The sequence below is a fragment of the Staurois parvus genome, unplaced genomic scaffold (assembly GCF_062004578.1).
Source record: "Staurois parvus isolate SC_StPar_1 unplaced genomic scaffold, SC_StPar_1.0 ptg000394l, whole genome shotgun sequence".
Lineage (NCBI taxonomy): Eukaryota > Metazoa > Chordata > Amphibia > Anura > Ranidae > Staurois > Staurois parvus.
Genome location: NW_028318190.1, coordinates 2,421,206 through 2,434,688, shown reverse-complemented (window position 1 = coordinate 2,434,688; position 13,483 = coordinate 2,421,206). Strand labels below are relative to the sequence as shown.

General features: G+C 41.5%; 1 protein-coding gene across 1 annotated transcript in view; it reads right to left on the bottom strand.

Annotated features, from left to right (window-relative positions):
- Window positions 1–876: 876 nt before the first annotated feature.
- Window positions 877–13,483, bottom strand: part of NUDC (nuclear distribution C, dynein complex regulator) — a 52,486-nt gene continuing 39,879 nt past the window's right edge. Inside the window, exons 7-9 of the mRNA XM_089686238.1 lie at window positions 6,391–6,474; window positions 6,118–6,236; window positions 877–3,287 (exon numbers count right to left, since the gene is read on the bottom strand). Of these exons, the coding sequence (XP_089542364.1) occupies window positions 3,236–3,287; window positions 6,118–6,236; window positions 6,391–6,474 (255 nt within the window). The 3' untranslated portion in view covers window positions 877–3,235. The remainder of the gene's footprint in view (window positions 3,288–6,117; window positions 6,237–6,390; window positions 6,475–13,483) is intronic.

Here is a 13,483-nt window from a genome sequence, read left to right as displayed (position 1 = left end):
CTGATGATCAGTGCCCAGCAGTACCACCCGCAAGTTCCGCCCACCTGTGCCCAGCAGTGCGCCCACTAGCTCCGCCCACCTGTGCCCAGATCACCCACCTGTGCCCAGCAGATCACCCACCTGTGCCACTCTGCAGTGTCACACACCTGTGCCCAGAAGTGCCACCTACCTGTGCCGCCCACCAGTGCCACCAGTCAGTGCCCAGGGGTTGTGCCAGTCAGTGCCGCCAGTCAGTACCCATCATCAGTGTCACCTATCAGTGCTGCATATTAGTGCCGCCTATCCGTGACACCTCATTAGTGCTGTCTATCAGTGCCGCCTATCCGTGCCACCTATCAGTGCCCATCAGTGCTGCCTCATCAACGTACATCAGTGAAGGAGAAAAAATACCTGTTTGAAAAATTTTATAATAGAAACAAAGAAACTTTTTTTTTTTCTTCAAATTTTTTGCACTTTTTTTATTTATAGCGCAAAAAGTAAAGCGCCCAGTGGCGATTAAATACCACCAAAAGAAAGCTCTATTTGAGAAAAAAAGGATCAAAATTTCATATGGGTACAATGTTGCATGACCGCGCAATTGTCAATCAAAGTGCGGCAGCGCTGAAAGCTGAAAATTGGCCTGGTAAATAAGGGGGTATAAGTGCCTGGTAGGCTTGTGGTTAAAGAAAGCTCCATTTTGTTAACTTATCACAAGGGGAGCCCTGGGCTGTCACTTAAAAGCAGGGTGATAACAGGCTTCCATACAAGCTTCAGAACTAATTGGCAAAAGGATTTTTTTTTTTTTTTGTAATGTTGTGTGTATAACATCCCCAAACTGCAGATGAAGAGCACTTCAGATGAAGAGAAGTGTCAAGAAAGTGCCTCATGCTATTCTCCTTTGATGAACTGGAGCTTTATTGAACATAAAATATTTAACAGACATTTGTAACTTGTTTAAGAAAAAAATCTGAAATTACCATTTAAAAAGGAAGTTATGCAAAGAAATCTTCCATAAAGTCACAAAAGATGAACTATTGAAGTCAACACATTGAAAGATCAAGGACAACACATTAGTGTGGATCACTGCATATTGTAAAGTAAATAAGGCCAGTTGGTATCATACACTTTAGATGCCTTAAACAAAAGGATGGTGAAATGTGTAAGGCACAGCTGCTACAATGCTCAAATACAGACACAAGCTTTTCAGTCTATTAATGTGTATGTACAAACTCCTAATTGAACTGGTGGTCTGTACTAAATGGTTGGTGTTAAAACCATTTTAAAAAAAATCACCTTAGCCGCAGCCTGAAGAGCATCTATGATAAACAGCTACTAGATGCAGCACCACCAATAAAGGTCACAAGACCTTCAAAAAAGTGTTCAGGTAGCAGCTTTTCTGACTTTATGAAGCTTTGTTACGTGTGAGAGCCAGGAACCGGATTCATTACACTGAGACAAGCTTGCAATGTACTTTTTTTTAAAAAAAGTACATCAGCATTTTTCTCTGGTGGTAATTCGTATGTGTTAAAGATGCAACACTAAAAGTGCCGGTCTAGTAAAACCCTTAGTAATCAGCCATTGTTTGTGCTGTCATGACCTAAAAAACACATGGAAAATTGCTTTGGTTGACTGTAATAATTTATGATGAAATAACATGCATATTGATAGCTAATGCATTACACAACCATTTTAATTAGAACAGATGCAGCTTGTTCTTTCCACAGCAGGCATTCTCATATTCACCTATGTGGGTGTTGTATTGCAAGGACACCTGTACCTCTAGCTCAACAACATATATTAAGTAAGGATTTTAACCAAACTGCAGACCCTTACTTTCTTGTTCTGCAAATGATATTCTATTACAGTAAATCTTACACAGGCCTCTGTGCATGATAGCTATGTTGGAGGTTCATCCTTTGGTGTAATCACATGTTCAGTTGTAAAAACACAGTTCAGTGTTGTTAAAAAAAAAACAAAAAAAAACCTCCCAGCTTCCTTCTAGACATGCACATTCAAAGCCAAAGGTGAAACTTCCAGTGCAAGAAGTAACTAAAAATTCTAGGGATTGGATTTTTTATGCTTAAAAGGGTAAGTTCACCTTTTGACAAAAAATAATAAATGCATTTTTTTTTTAACCTGCAAAGAAAAAAAATGCATTTATTATTTTTGTTAGTGCAGAAACCTGTGAAGCATTGCATCCGCAATCAGGAGATCGCTGGTGCTATGCAGGACTCCTGCAGACCTATCAATATATCTGCTTATTTGTAAGAGCAAGCCGATACACTGACAGGAAAAATCAATGACCTGCCACAGCTCTGTGGTAGTTCATTGAGAGCTGGCAGCCACTATGGCTGTCGGGACTTGTAGTTTTCTCATTCCCAGAGGATTCTGCCCGCCCGGCAGAAATTGTTTTTTTACATTTTGACAGCAAGAGGGGGGAGAAGATCCTCCGCTACCTGTCAAAGCGGGGGCCAGTCCTTTTGTAACATGTTACATCCTGAATATGGGTGTAACATATTATAAAAGGTGAACTTATAAGATTGCCGGTAGTGTGACCTAAAGTGGAACTGAAGTTCCGCTGTGACAACAAGCAAGCAGGCAGGTTTTCATTGCACATGCACTGATTCTTCTGCAATAAAATGCCCCTGCCTGCCTGTTCACGGTCCTCCGGCACTGTAAACTGAGCTGCGCATGCACAGCTTACAGAAGTGGGCTGATCCCTGTGTGCCAGGATGAGTGAAGTCACCCCATGCCAGCCATAGACCAATGCACAGAATATGCTGGCCCCTGTAAGGGACAGTTGAAAAGGCAAGAATTAACCGCTTAGTTCCTTTTAAGTTCTGACCAGCATTTTAGGGGAAGCAGGATGAGGATTCTGGGAAGTAGTTGTATAACGAACGTCATGCAGCCAGTTAGGTTAATCTTTAATAACCAGAAAAAGCACTTTATTTGTTTTGGGGGGGGGGGGGGGGGTTAGGGTGTGCAAGATTTCTTTTTACAACATTGGGATAAACTTAATATCAAAGAGCTAGAGCCTTGGTGCTCATTTTTAAAAGGTTTCAGACAGAGCTTTAGCATGGACCATTTATTCCAGTATTTACAGAACAGAAGAAACTAAGGATTTGTTGAAAAATGTCAAAATCCTTGTATATAGCGGACCAGCAGGTATTGTTTTTGTCACCACAAAGTACAACTGTCCTTGGCCATTTTGCAATACAGACAGTGCCTCTCAAGCAAACATTTTGGATGGAGAGGATCAGCTGAATTTGGCTTTAGAGAAGTCCATTTCTGGGTGTTGTTCCATGAACCTGAAATACAGAACACGAGAATTTACTTCTTGTTTGTCCATGCTGTTAGCTGCTATTTCATTGCTATTCTGAATTTGAATTTCAGAGGGGCACTATTATTTCTCTATTACACATCTGTGTTTCTGAACATTTCAAATGCCTCAATCACTGCTGGAAAAAACTTGCCATACACTGATCTTGGGTCACATTAATTTACACACTATGCAAATGGTGATTGAGTAATGATACTCATTAGCATAAATAAGAATAATGTGCATGACAACTTTTAACCGCCATATGTAAATTAATATGTTCCCAGCAAAGTTCCTTAAGCCACGTGGGAATTATTTTATTAGCAGATGGCAGGTTTGCTTTCTCTCACATACATTCTTAAAGTGTTACTAAACACAGTGCAGCACAGCAGCTAAAGGGTTAGCACTTCTGCCTGGCAGTACTAGTGTCGTCAGTTCGAATCCCAACCACGGCACCACCTGCCTGGAGTTTGCATGTTCTCCCTGTGCCTGCATGGATTTCCTCCGGGTACTCCGGTTTCCTCCTACACTCCAAAGAAATGCTGGTAGGTTATTTGGATCCTGTCTAAATTGGCCCTAGTATGTGTATGTATGAATGTAAATTAGATTGTACGCCCCTTGAGGGTTAGGGACTGATGTGAATGTATAATATATATATATATGTAAAGTGCTGCGTAAATTGACAGCACTATATAAGTACTTGAAATAATTAAATAGACCCAGGACCCTGCATTTCACTATATCTGGTACACAGAACTGCAATTATTTTAGTAAATTTAAACTGCAAAATCCCTTTTCTCATCAGCAGTATATAGCAGTCTTGTGACTTATATTAGTGTTAGACGAAGCACTGCTTAATCTTGTAGGAGTTTTGATTCTCCTCTGACTGTCCTATGATGCTGCATGACCCCTGACCCTCTGTCTGGACAGCGCTGATTGGCCCTGTGCAGATCACTTGCACCCATACAACCTCTCTAGCAATAAACACTAAACTGAGCATTTGCAGCTTGCCCCCAGCAGATGGATTGGGGACAGTAAAAGGGGAGGATCAGAGAACACAGGATCAAACAGCCCTTTAACACAATGCAGAGGATTAACCCCTTAGGTTCCACAGTGAGTATAACAAGCATGCTTTACTGCATATACAGACTGATTTTACTGTTGTGGTTTAGTAACACTTTAACCCTTTCACTTCCAGAGCCTTTTTTTTGCACACGTTTAAAAAAAATTATTTCAGGCCTGAACATTACACAAACTCCTCAAACATTATATATTGTTTGAAAGCAGACACCTTAGAGAATAAAATAGTGGTAGTTCCAATTTTTTATGTCACACGATTTTACCTCCAAGGTCTAGGAAATGCAAACTTTCAGTAAAAACACACTAAAGTGAATTTGAGGGCAAACAAATGCAATAAAATTACCCAAATTGATGCTAAAATATATAAGATGAAGTTGTGCCGAGTAAATAGATACCCAACATGCCAAACCTTAAATTTGTATACGCCTATGAAATGGCAACAATTTTTTTTTATAGGCGATGCTTCAAAAGCCCCTATAGGTCATCAATTTAGTACTACGTAGGACATCTTGTTCTAGAATTATTGCTCTTGCTCCGGAGTGCGCAGCGATATGTAATCTGTGTATTGCAATGGACGGTTTCATGTTTAGACACCCCGACGTGTGTTTATGTTCATGTGTGCGTATATGTGGGGGCCTCAACATTTTTTTGTGAGGGCGAGGGCATATTATGTGCTTGGGTGTAACAATTTTTTTGCAAGAAAAAAACATTTTTTTTTACTTAACTTTTTTCTCCCCATCACATAGGGGACACAAAGGAGGCCATAGAAGCGATCGGGCAGGCAGGAGTCTGCTTTGCTGCAAAACTAACTTTTTTTTTTTTTACCCATTGAGGGACACAGGAAATCTTTAACCTTTGGGTATACTGTCACCTACAGGAGGATTGGACACTGGCAAAAAAAAAAAAACCCAGACAGAATAGACCCTCTTACTACTGGCCTACCACAATTTTATCTATTGCCCTAAGAAGATAGACAACTTTTTTTCCTGCTCTGCTTTTGTATAGACTAAACAGTTTTCTTTTTTCTAGCAAGTTTAGTTTCTCCTCAATCATTTATTAAATCAAGACTCTGCATAGATGACCTGATAGTGAGCTTTTGGCACTGAGTTCCACGGGGGGTACCTTTCAGATTCTGGTGGGATTTCAAGGTCCTGAGCCACTGGCATCACCTCTAGACTCTCCATCTCTGAAGACTCACTCGGGCAGTAGACCTGGTTGGTAAGTCACTAAGCTTTGCTGGGAATGGAGTTAGCACCGTTGCACTCTTTCGAGACCAGCACAAGCAGCCATGAACCTCATGATTTGACAAAGGTTCCACGTCCGGCTGTTTTCTTTCCTAGCAGTATCAGCCTCTAAGGCCTCTATGGAGGCTGACCTTTCCCCTGCCATATTTTTCTTTCATGCACTTCTGACTGCATCTCATATAGTTATTTTTCCTATTTTATTGGCAATGCGTTTACTTAAAGCTAGAGTTAACCCTTCAAGCCAAAAAGGCCAATTCTGACAGAGACAATAATAATCAAAAACATGGCACTCTCTGGTATACAATGATGCAGTAGAATAACAATTCAAAGTGGATTTTTAGATCACCACAAATACCCATTGGTGCCTGGTTCTTTATAAACATTAGCCAAACAAATATTCCTAGGACAGTGGTTTCAAAACATTACACCATTCATCCATCTGCAGTTGCTTGAGTTTCATTTTAAAATGAACAAAAAAAAAACAAAAAAACTTACTTTTTCAAAATGTCCTGCTTCTTCTGTTCATCTGAAGTTGGAAGGCCCATTGATTTCTGTCTTTGGTCATACATCATTTTTTCTACCATACTCCGGGTCTCTCCATCTAAATCAGACAGCTAAAGGCAAACAGATATACAAATACTGAATGAAAAGAACAACGTACAAATATCATTAATGTCCAAGAATAAGGATCTTATGTTGTTCATCTTAAGTAATTCTTATACCAAAGTAAACCCGTGGCACACAACTCTCAAGTTCCATAAACCATACCTTAGAGTTTTCAGGATTAATTTTCTTTGTGTTAATTTCTGGTTCTGTTTGGATTACACGGCTCCACCATTCCATTATGTTGATCTACAGGGAACAGGAGTAAGATTAGTCTCTACCTCACACAGAATCCAGTCTTCTGATACATAAGCAAGTGATTGCAGAATTAGTATACGTCAGTGGGACCCTGGTAGAAATTTTTTTTGGTGGTATTTAATCACCAATGAGTTTTTATTTTTTGCTATGCAAGCGAAAAAATACTGAAAATGTTGAAAAACAAAACATTTTTCTTAACCACTTGCCGTCCGCCTACTGTTTTTAAACGGCAGGACGGTGGCACTCCAGGGGCGGGTTGCCATTCATAAACGGCACCCGCTATTTCTAGTTGTGCGCGCTCCCTGGGACCGCGATCCGGTGCTCGCTGTGTCCTCCGGACACAGTGATACACCGATCGTCTGACGGGACCTCTGTACGAGGTCCCGATCATGTGATCACTAATTGGCCAATCAGTGATCACATGCAAAGTAGTAAGCAAGATGTCACTTGTGACATCATTGCTTACTACGTGTGAAATCTGTGAATGATCACAGAGGTCACATGGTACAAGGCTATTCACAACAGCCTTGTACCATGTGACAAGTCTCTGACCAAACACAGCCCACACAGTATTTCTCAATGGCTGCAAGAATGCAGACAGAGAGAGAGAAATGATTGATTTTACATCCTAAATTGGTGTAAAAGCAATCGTAAAAAAAAAAAAAAAAAAAAAAATCTTCATCACCCCCAGTAACAGGGTAAAAGATCAGCGGCAGGCAAAAAAACATGATTGACTAACAGGCCAAGGTCCGATCAGATGGAAGACAGAAACGTGGTTGATAAACAGGCAGCGCGCAGATGAATAGTCAAGAAACAGGCCAGGGTCAATCCAGGTAGCAGGCAGAGACATGGTCAGTTTAGGCAGCAGGCAGAGGCGTGGTTGACGGGTGTTACATCTAACTCCCCCTCTGGAGCATGCCCAACATTTTATTTTAACGCTTTGGCCTATTTCTTTGGGAGGGAATATATCTAGAAAATGTGTTTTGTGGTGTCTGCTCTCTGCATCTGAGCAAATGTTTATTAATGTGAGGCCTTCCAGGTACACAAGGGCAGTGACACTATCCTCCTGATATCTGAGAAACGATCCGGGGCTTTCAGTGGATTTACAAAAGATAACATTGCCAAATTAAAGAGGTAAATGGAAACTTTTTAATACCAATTGTGGGTTCTTCTTGTTGCTAGATAGGGCTGTTATCAACTGATCATTATAATTGATACCCCAATGAACATATTGTACTGATGTACACATTCGAGTTCCTGGACTGGGCCATTCCTTCCGTGCCATGGCCAGATCTAGGGGTTGCTGGGGTGGGCTTTGCCCCCCCCAAATTTCAGTTGCGCTCCCCAAGCCTTCAGATCCCCCACTCCCACCTTCAGGGCTTCTGATAAGGGGACAGTCGGACGCAGTTCCCATAAAGTCTGCAGGGGAGGGGGGCAGCGAGGCGGCAAGAAGGCTGTACATTGAGTTGCCACTGTCTCCTGTATTAGAATACATGTCCTCCCGGCTGCTTGCATAGTAAGCTAGCCAGCTGGGACTCAGAAGATCCGGAGTGATGTCAAGGGGGAGGGGCTAAAGAGTGATTCAGCTAACCATTGGTTGAAGAGGCGAGCATCACTGCTTCCCACTGCCTCTCCAGCCAATGGGTACACAGGGTGCACTGTCCATCACTACAATCAAGTCTTCATCCCGTTGGCTTCTTGTATTGGTGTGGGATGGATCAGCTCTGCCATGAAGATTTTGCAGTGATTAAAGCGAGGGAGGACTGGAGTGTAAGGAGGGGGAATGTGGAGACCCCTGATGTAATGAGGGGGGCTAAGGGGACTCTGATGTAATGAGGGGGGCTAAGGGGACCCTGATTTAAGGAGAGGGACTATGGACACCCTGATTGATATAAGAAGGGGGACTATGGGGACCCTGATTTTTTGTTTTTGTGACACTTTACTACAAGGGTGGACTCTGGGGACCCTGATGAAAGGGGAAGTGACTCTGGGGACCCTGATGAAAGGGGAAGTGACTCTGGGGACCCTGATGAAAGGGGAAGTGACTCTGGGGACCCTGATGAAAGGGGAAGTGACTCTGGGGACCCTGATGAAAGGGGAAGTGACTCTGGGGACCCTTATGTAGGGGGGACTTTTGGGACCCTGATGAAAAGGGGAGGACTTGATGCAGAGAGGGGACTGTGTTTGAGGGGGAACTTAAAAATTATTCTTCGTTCTGAGGTTTGTGTATTGGTGAGACTGTCACTTGTGACATAGTAAATAGGAGTATTTTGTGGGTACAAGGACTGTGATATGTGTGTGTAAAGTATACAGTGAGGTACAGATTTTGTTTAATCATTCCCCTTGAAGCTTCTCCCACTTCTGGACCTGAACTCAGCAAACTTACTACTGACCTGTGAAGTCTGCCTCATATACTCCTGACCCATGTACACTGCCCTACAAACTAATGACCTCTGTACACTACTATACAAACTTCTGACCCTATCCTCTGCCCTGCTTACTCCCTATACACTGCCCTGCTGACCTTCCATCTTCTGCCCCCCCGACTTTTTTTTTACTGCACGCTCACATCAGACAGGCTAGATACGGCCCTGTTCCATGGATTTCTATGGAGGTGTCGTGGATTGAGGAAAGCATATATCCACTCATTTGTCCCTCCATAGCCAACACTTCTTTTCGCAAATTCACCAACTCCCCTCTTTGTAGTTTAGTGTTCACAAGCCTTTGCAGGAAGCCCTTCCTATAAGCTCTCACTGTGCCACATACTAGTGTTTGCTTTATCAGACTAGTGTTTGATGATCAGTGCACTTATTTGTGGCACTGCATAGCATTGTAAAAGGTCATAACTCAATGTCCAGCGGTCTGTGTGTGAAGAAAGGAGAGCTGGATAACCGGAATAGACTTACTGTGTTTACAATTGTGATTGCTTGTGACTGGACACAGCAAACACGTCGTAAAGGACCAATGTGATTGGCTCTTTATCTCAATCTGTGGCGTGCTGTATTTAAGGCACACAGAGATCTCAGAGACTTCCCAATGGGGTGCGCAGAACTGGGGAGCCATATATCCATTATAGCGCGGGAGGGAAGTGGTTAAGCGGGGGGTTTGAGGGGCTGCAGGTTTTTTTTCTTTTTTCTGTGGAACCTAAGTGGTTTATCCTCTGCATTGTGTAAAAAGGCCGTTTGATCTTGTTTTCTCTGCCCCTTCTCTTGTTCAAATGTCCACGTCTTATCTCCTGATAAGACAGACTGAACCTGTAGCCACATGCACACGCTCAGTTTAGTGTGTATTGCTAGAGCTTTTTTTATTTCCTTGGGAGAGTGCATGTGATCAGCACAGGGCCAATCAGCACTGTCCAAACAGAGGTCAGGGGTTCTGCATCCTCCTAAAGCAGAAAGAAAATTCCTTCTACAAGCTTTAACCAGTGCTCTGCTGAAGTCACAAGACTGCTCTAACTGCTGATGAGAAAAGGTATTTAGCAGTTTATATTTACTAAAATAATTGTGTTTCCATGTTCTGTGTACTGTGGGAGACCAGATATAAGAATAGAGGGTCCTGGGTTTAGTAACACTTTAAAAGCTGCTTTAAATTTGGACATGACTCTCCAACATTCTCGCACCACCTTTTCTCGAACTGCAGTCATGGGTTAGATTCCAGTGACTATTAAAACAGGCTTGTGCTTTAAAAAAGGTTACCTTACCCTTGAAGCACCCATCAAATGCTGGAGAACATATCAACATAGCAGGGGATTCACATGTTTTTAGCCCTTTATGCTACTGAATACCAGTCTATGTTCCTGATGCTCCAGTGTGCCGTTTTAAAAATAAATCAATTCAATTACAAAAAAAGAAGCACACTTGCCACTGGCAGATTAAAAGAAATGTGCAGATCAAGTCACTTTTTGTTGATTCCAAAAAAAGGCACCACTCCAAACTATTAACCTTCCTCCAGTTCAAGTAACTTACCTCTAATTGTAATGCCTAGTTTAAGTTACAATATAAATACTAGCTGAACACATTAGTGGTTAAGCATCACTTATAGATCTACATTTACATGCAAAAAAAAGTTCCTATATACAGGTGAAACTCAAAAAATTAGAATATCATGCACAAGTTCATTTATTTCAGTAATGCAACTTAAAAGATGAAACTAATATACAGTCAGGTCCATAAATAATGGGACATCAACACAATTCTAACATTTTTGGCTCTATACACCACCACAATGGATTTGAAATGAAACAAACAAGATGTGCTTTAACTGCAGACTGTCAGCTTTAATTTGAGGGTATTTACATCCAAATCAGGTGAACGGTGTAGGAATTACAACAGTTTGCATATGTGCCTCCCACTTGTTAAGGGGCCAAAAGTAATGGGACAATTGGCTTCTCAGCTGTTCCATGGCCAGGTGTGTGTTATTCCCTCATTATCCCAATTACAATGAGCAGATAAAAGGTCCAGAGTTCATTTCAAGTGTGCTATTTGCATTTGGAATCTGTTGCTGTCAACTCTCAAGATGAGATCCAAAGAGCTGTCACTATCAGTGAAGCAAGCCATCATTAGGCTGAAAAAACAAAACAAACCCATCAGAGAGATAGCAAAAACATTAGGCGTGGCCAAAACAACTGTTTGGAACATCCTTAAAAAGAAGGAACGCACTGGTGAGCTCAGCAACACCAAAAGACCCGGAAGACCACGAAAAACAACTGTGGTGGATGAGCGAAGAATTCTTTCCCTGGTGAAGAAAACACCCTTCACAACAGTTGGCCAGATCAAGAACACTCTCCAGGAGGTAGGTGTATGTGTGTCAAAGTCAACAATCAAGAGAAGACTTCACCAGAGTGAATACAGAGGGTTCACCACAAGATGTAAACCATTGGTGAGCCTCAAAAACAGGAAGGCCAGATTAGAGTTTGCCAAACGACATCTAAAAAAGCCTTCACAGTTCTGGAACAACATCCTATGGACAGATGAGACCAAGATCAACTTGTACCAGAGTGATGGGAAGAGAAGAGTATGGAGAAGGAAAGGAACTGCTCATGATTCTAAGCATACCACCTCATCAGTGAAGCATGGTGGTGGTAGTGTCATGGCGTGGGCATGTATGGCTGCCAATGGTACTGGTTCTCTTGTATTTATTGATGATGTGACTGTTGACAAAAGCAGCAGGATGAATTCTGAAGTGTTTCGGGAATATTATCTGCTCATATTCAGCCAAATGCTTCACAACTCATTGGACGCCGCTTCACAGTGCAGATGGACAATGACCCAAAGCATACTGCAAAAGCAACCAAAGAATTTTTTAAGGGAAAGAAGTGGAATGTTATGCAATGGCCAAGTCCATCACCTGACCTGAATCCGATTGAGCATGCATTTCACTTGCTGAAGACAAAACTGAAGGGAAAATGCCCCAAGAACAAGCAGGAACGGAACACAGTTGCAGTAGAGGCCTGGCAGAGCATCACCAGGGATGAAACTCAACATCTGGTGATGTCTATGCGTTCCAGACTTCAGGCTGTAATTGACTGCAAAGGATTTGCAACCAAGTATTAAAAAGTGAAAGTTTGATTTATAATTATTATTCTGTCCCATTACTTTTGGTCTCTTAACAAGTGGGAGGCACATATGCAAACTGTTGTAATTCCTACACCGTTCACCTGATTTGGATGTAAATACCCTCAAATTAAAGCTGACAGTTTGCAGTTAAAGCACATCTTGTTAGTTTCATTTCAAATCCATTGTGGTGGTGTATAGAGCCAAAAATGTTAGAATTGTGTCCATGTCCCAATATTTATGGACCTGACTGTATGAGATAGACTCATTACATGCAAAGCAAGATAGTTCAAGTCGTGATTTGTCATAATTGTGATGATTATGGCTTACAGCTCATGAAAACCCCAAATCCACAATCTCAGAAAATTGTGAAAAGGTGCAATATTCTAGGCTCAAAGTGTCCCACTCTAATCAGCTAATTAAGCCATAACACCTAGTATGATTTCTTTCTACAACCTTTAGTGGTACAAACTCCCTTGTACCTTCGTGATACGAAACAAGTACTTAACTTACTATATGACACTGATATTACACCAGATACCTACTTGATAACAGCAGATGTCGCCTCGCTGTACACGGATATTAAGCACCCGGATGGCATGGAAGCTGCTGAGTTTTATTTAAAGCACTACAGCACTTTATTACCTATGCAACAGACTTATATACTGAATCTTTTGGAGTATGCTTTACAGCACAATTATTTCTGGTTCAACCAAACATACTTCCTGCAGACAAAAGGTGTCGCAATGGGGGCTAAGTTTGCCCCCAGCCTTGCAAATCTATTTATGTCACGCTGGGAGGAAGACATAATCTATAGTAGAGAGTGGCCAGAACTAATCACTTATAAAAGATATATAGACGATATCTTACTACTATGGAAGGGTGATGAAGAATCTCTTATAAACTTTTTTGGAACTTTAAACAATAATACTGTTAATATCAGTCTCACTTATGCCTATAGTAAGCATAGCATTCATTTCTTGGATTTATCATTGAATAACATAAATGGGAAAATAGCTACGGAATCTTATTTCAAGCCAACAGACCGTAACAGTTATATCCCTATAGACAGCTGCCACCATCCCACCTGGTTGGCGAATATTCCAAAGGGACAATTTATGAGAATAAGACGTAACTGTTTGGATCTTAATACATATTTCTCACAATCTATAGTTCTGAAAAAGAGATTCCAGGAAAAAGGCTATAATACCACAAAACTAGACACTATTATTAATGCCGTGGCAAATATGGACCGGAGTAATATGTTGCAGGATAATACCAAATTATTGACACAACCAAATGTCTGCCCATTTATTTCTACTTACTCCATTCAACATAAAAAGGTTGGGAATATTATTAAAAATAATTGGAACATCCTGAAGGCTGACCCTGTGTTATCTACCATTCTCCCAGAAAAGCTGCATCTATGAGACACACTCTTGCTCCCA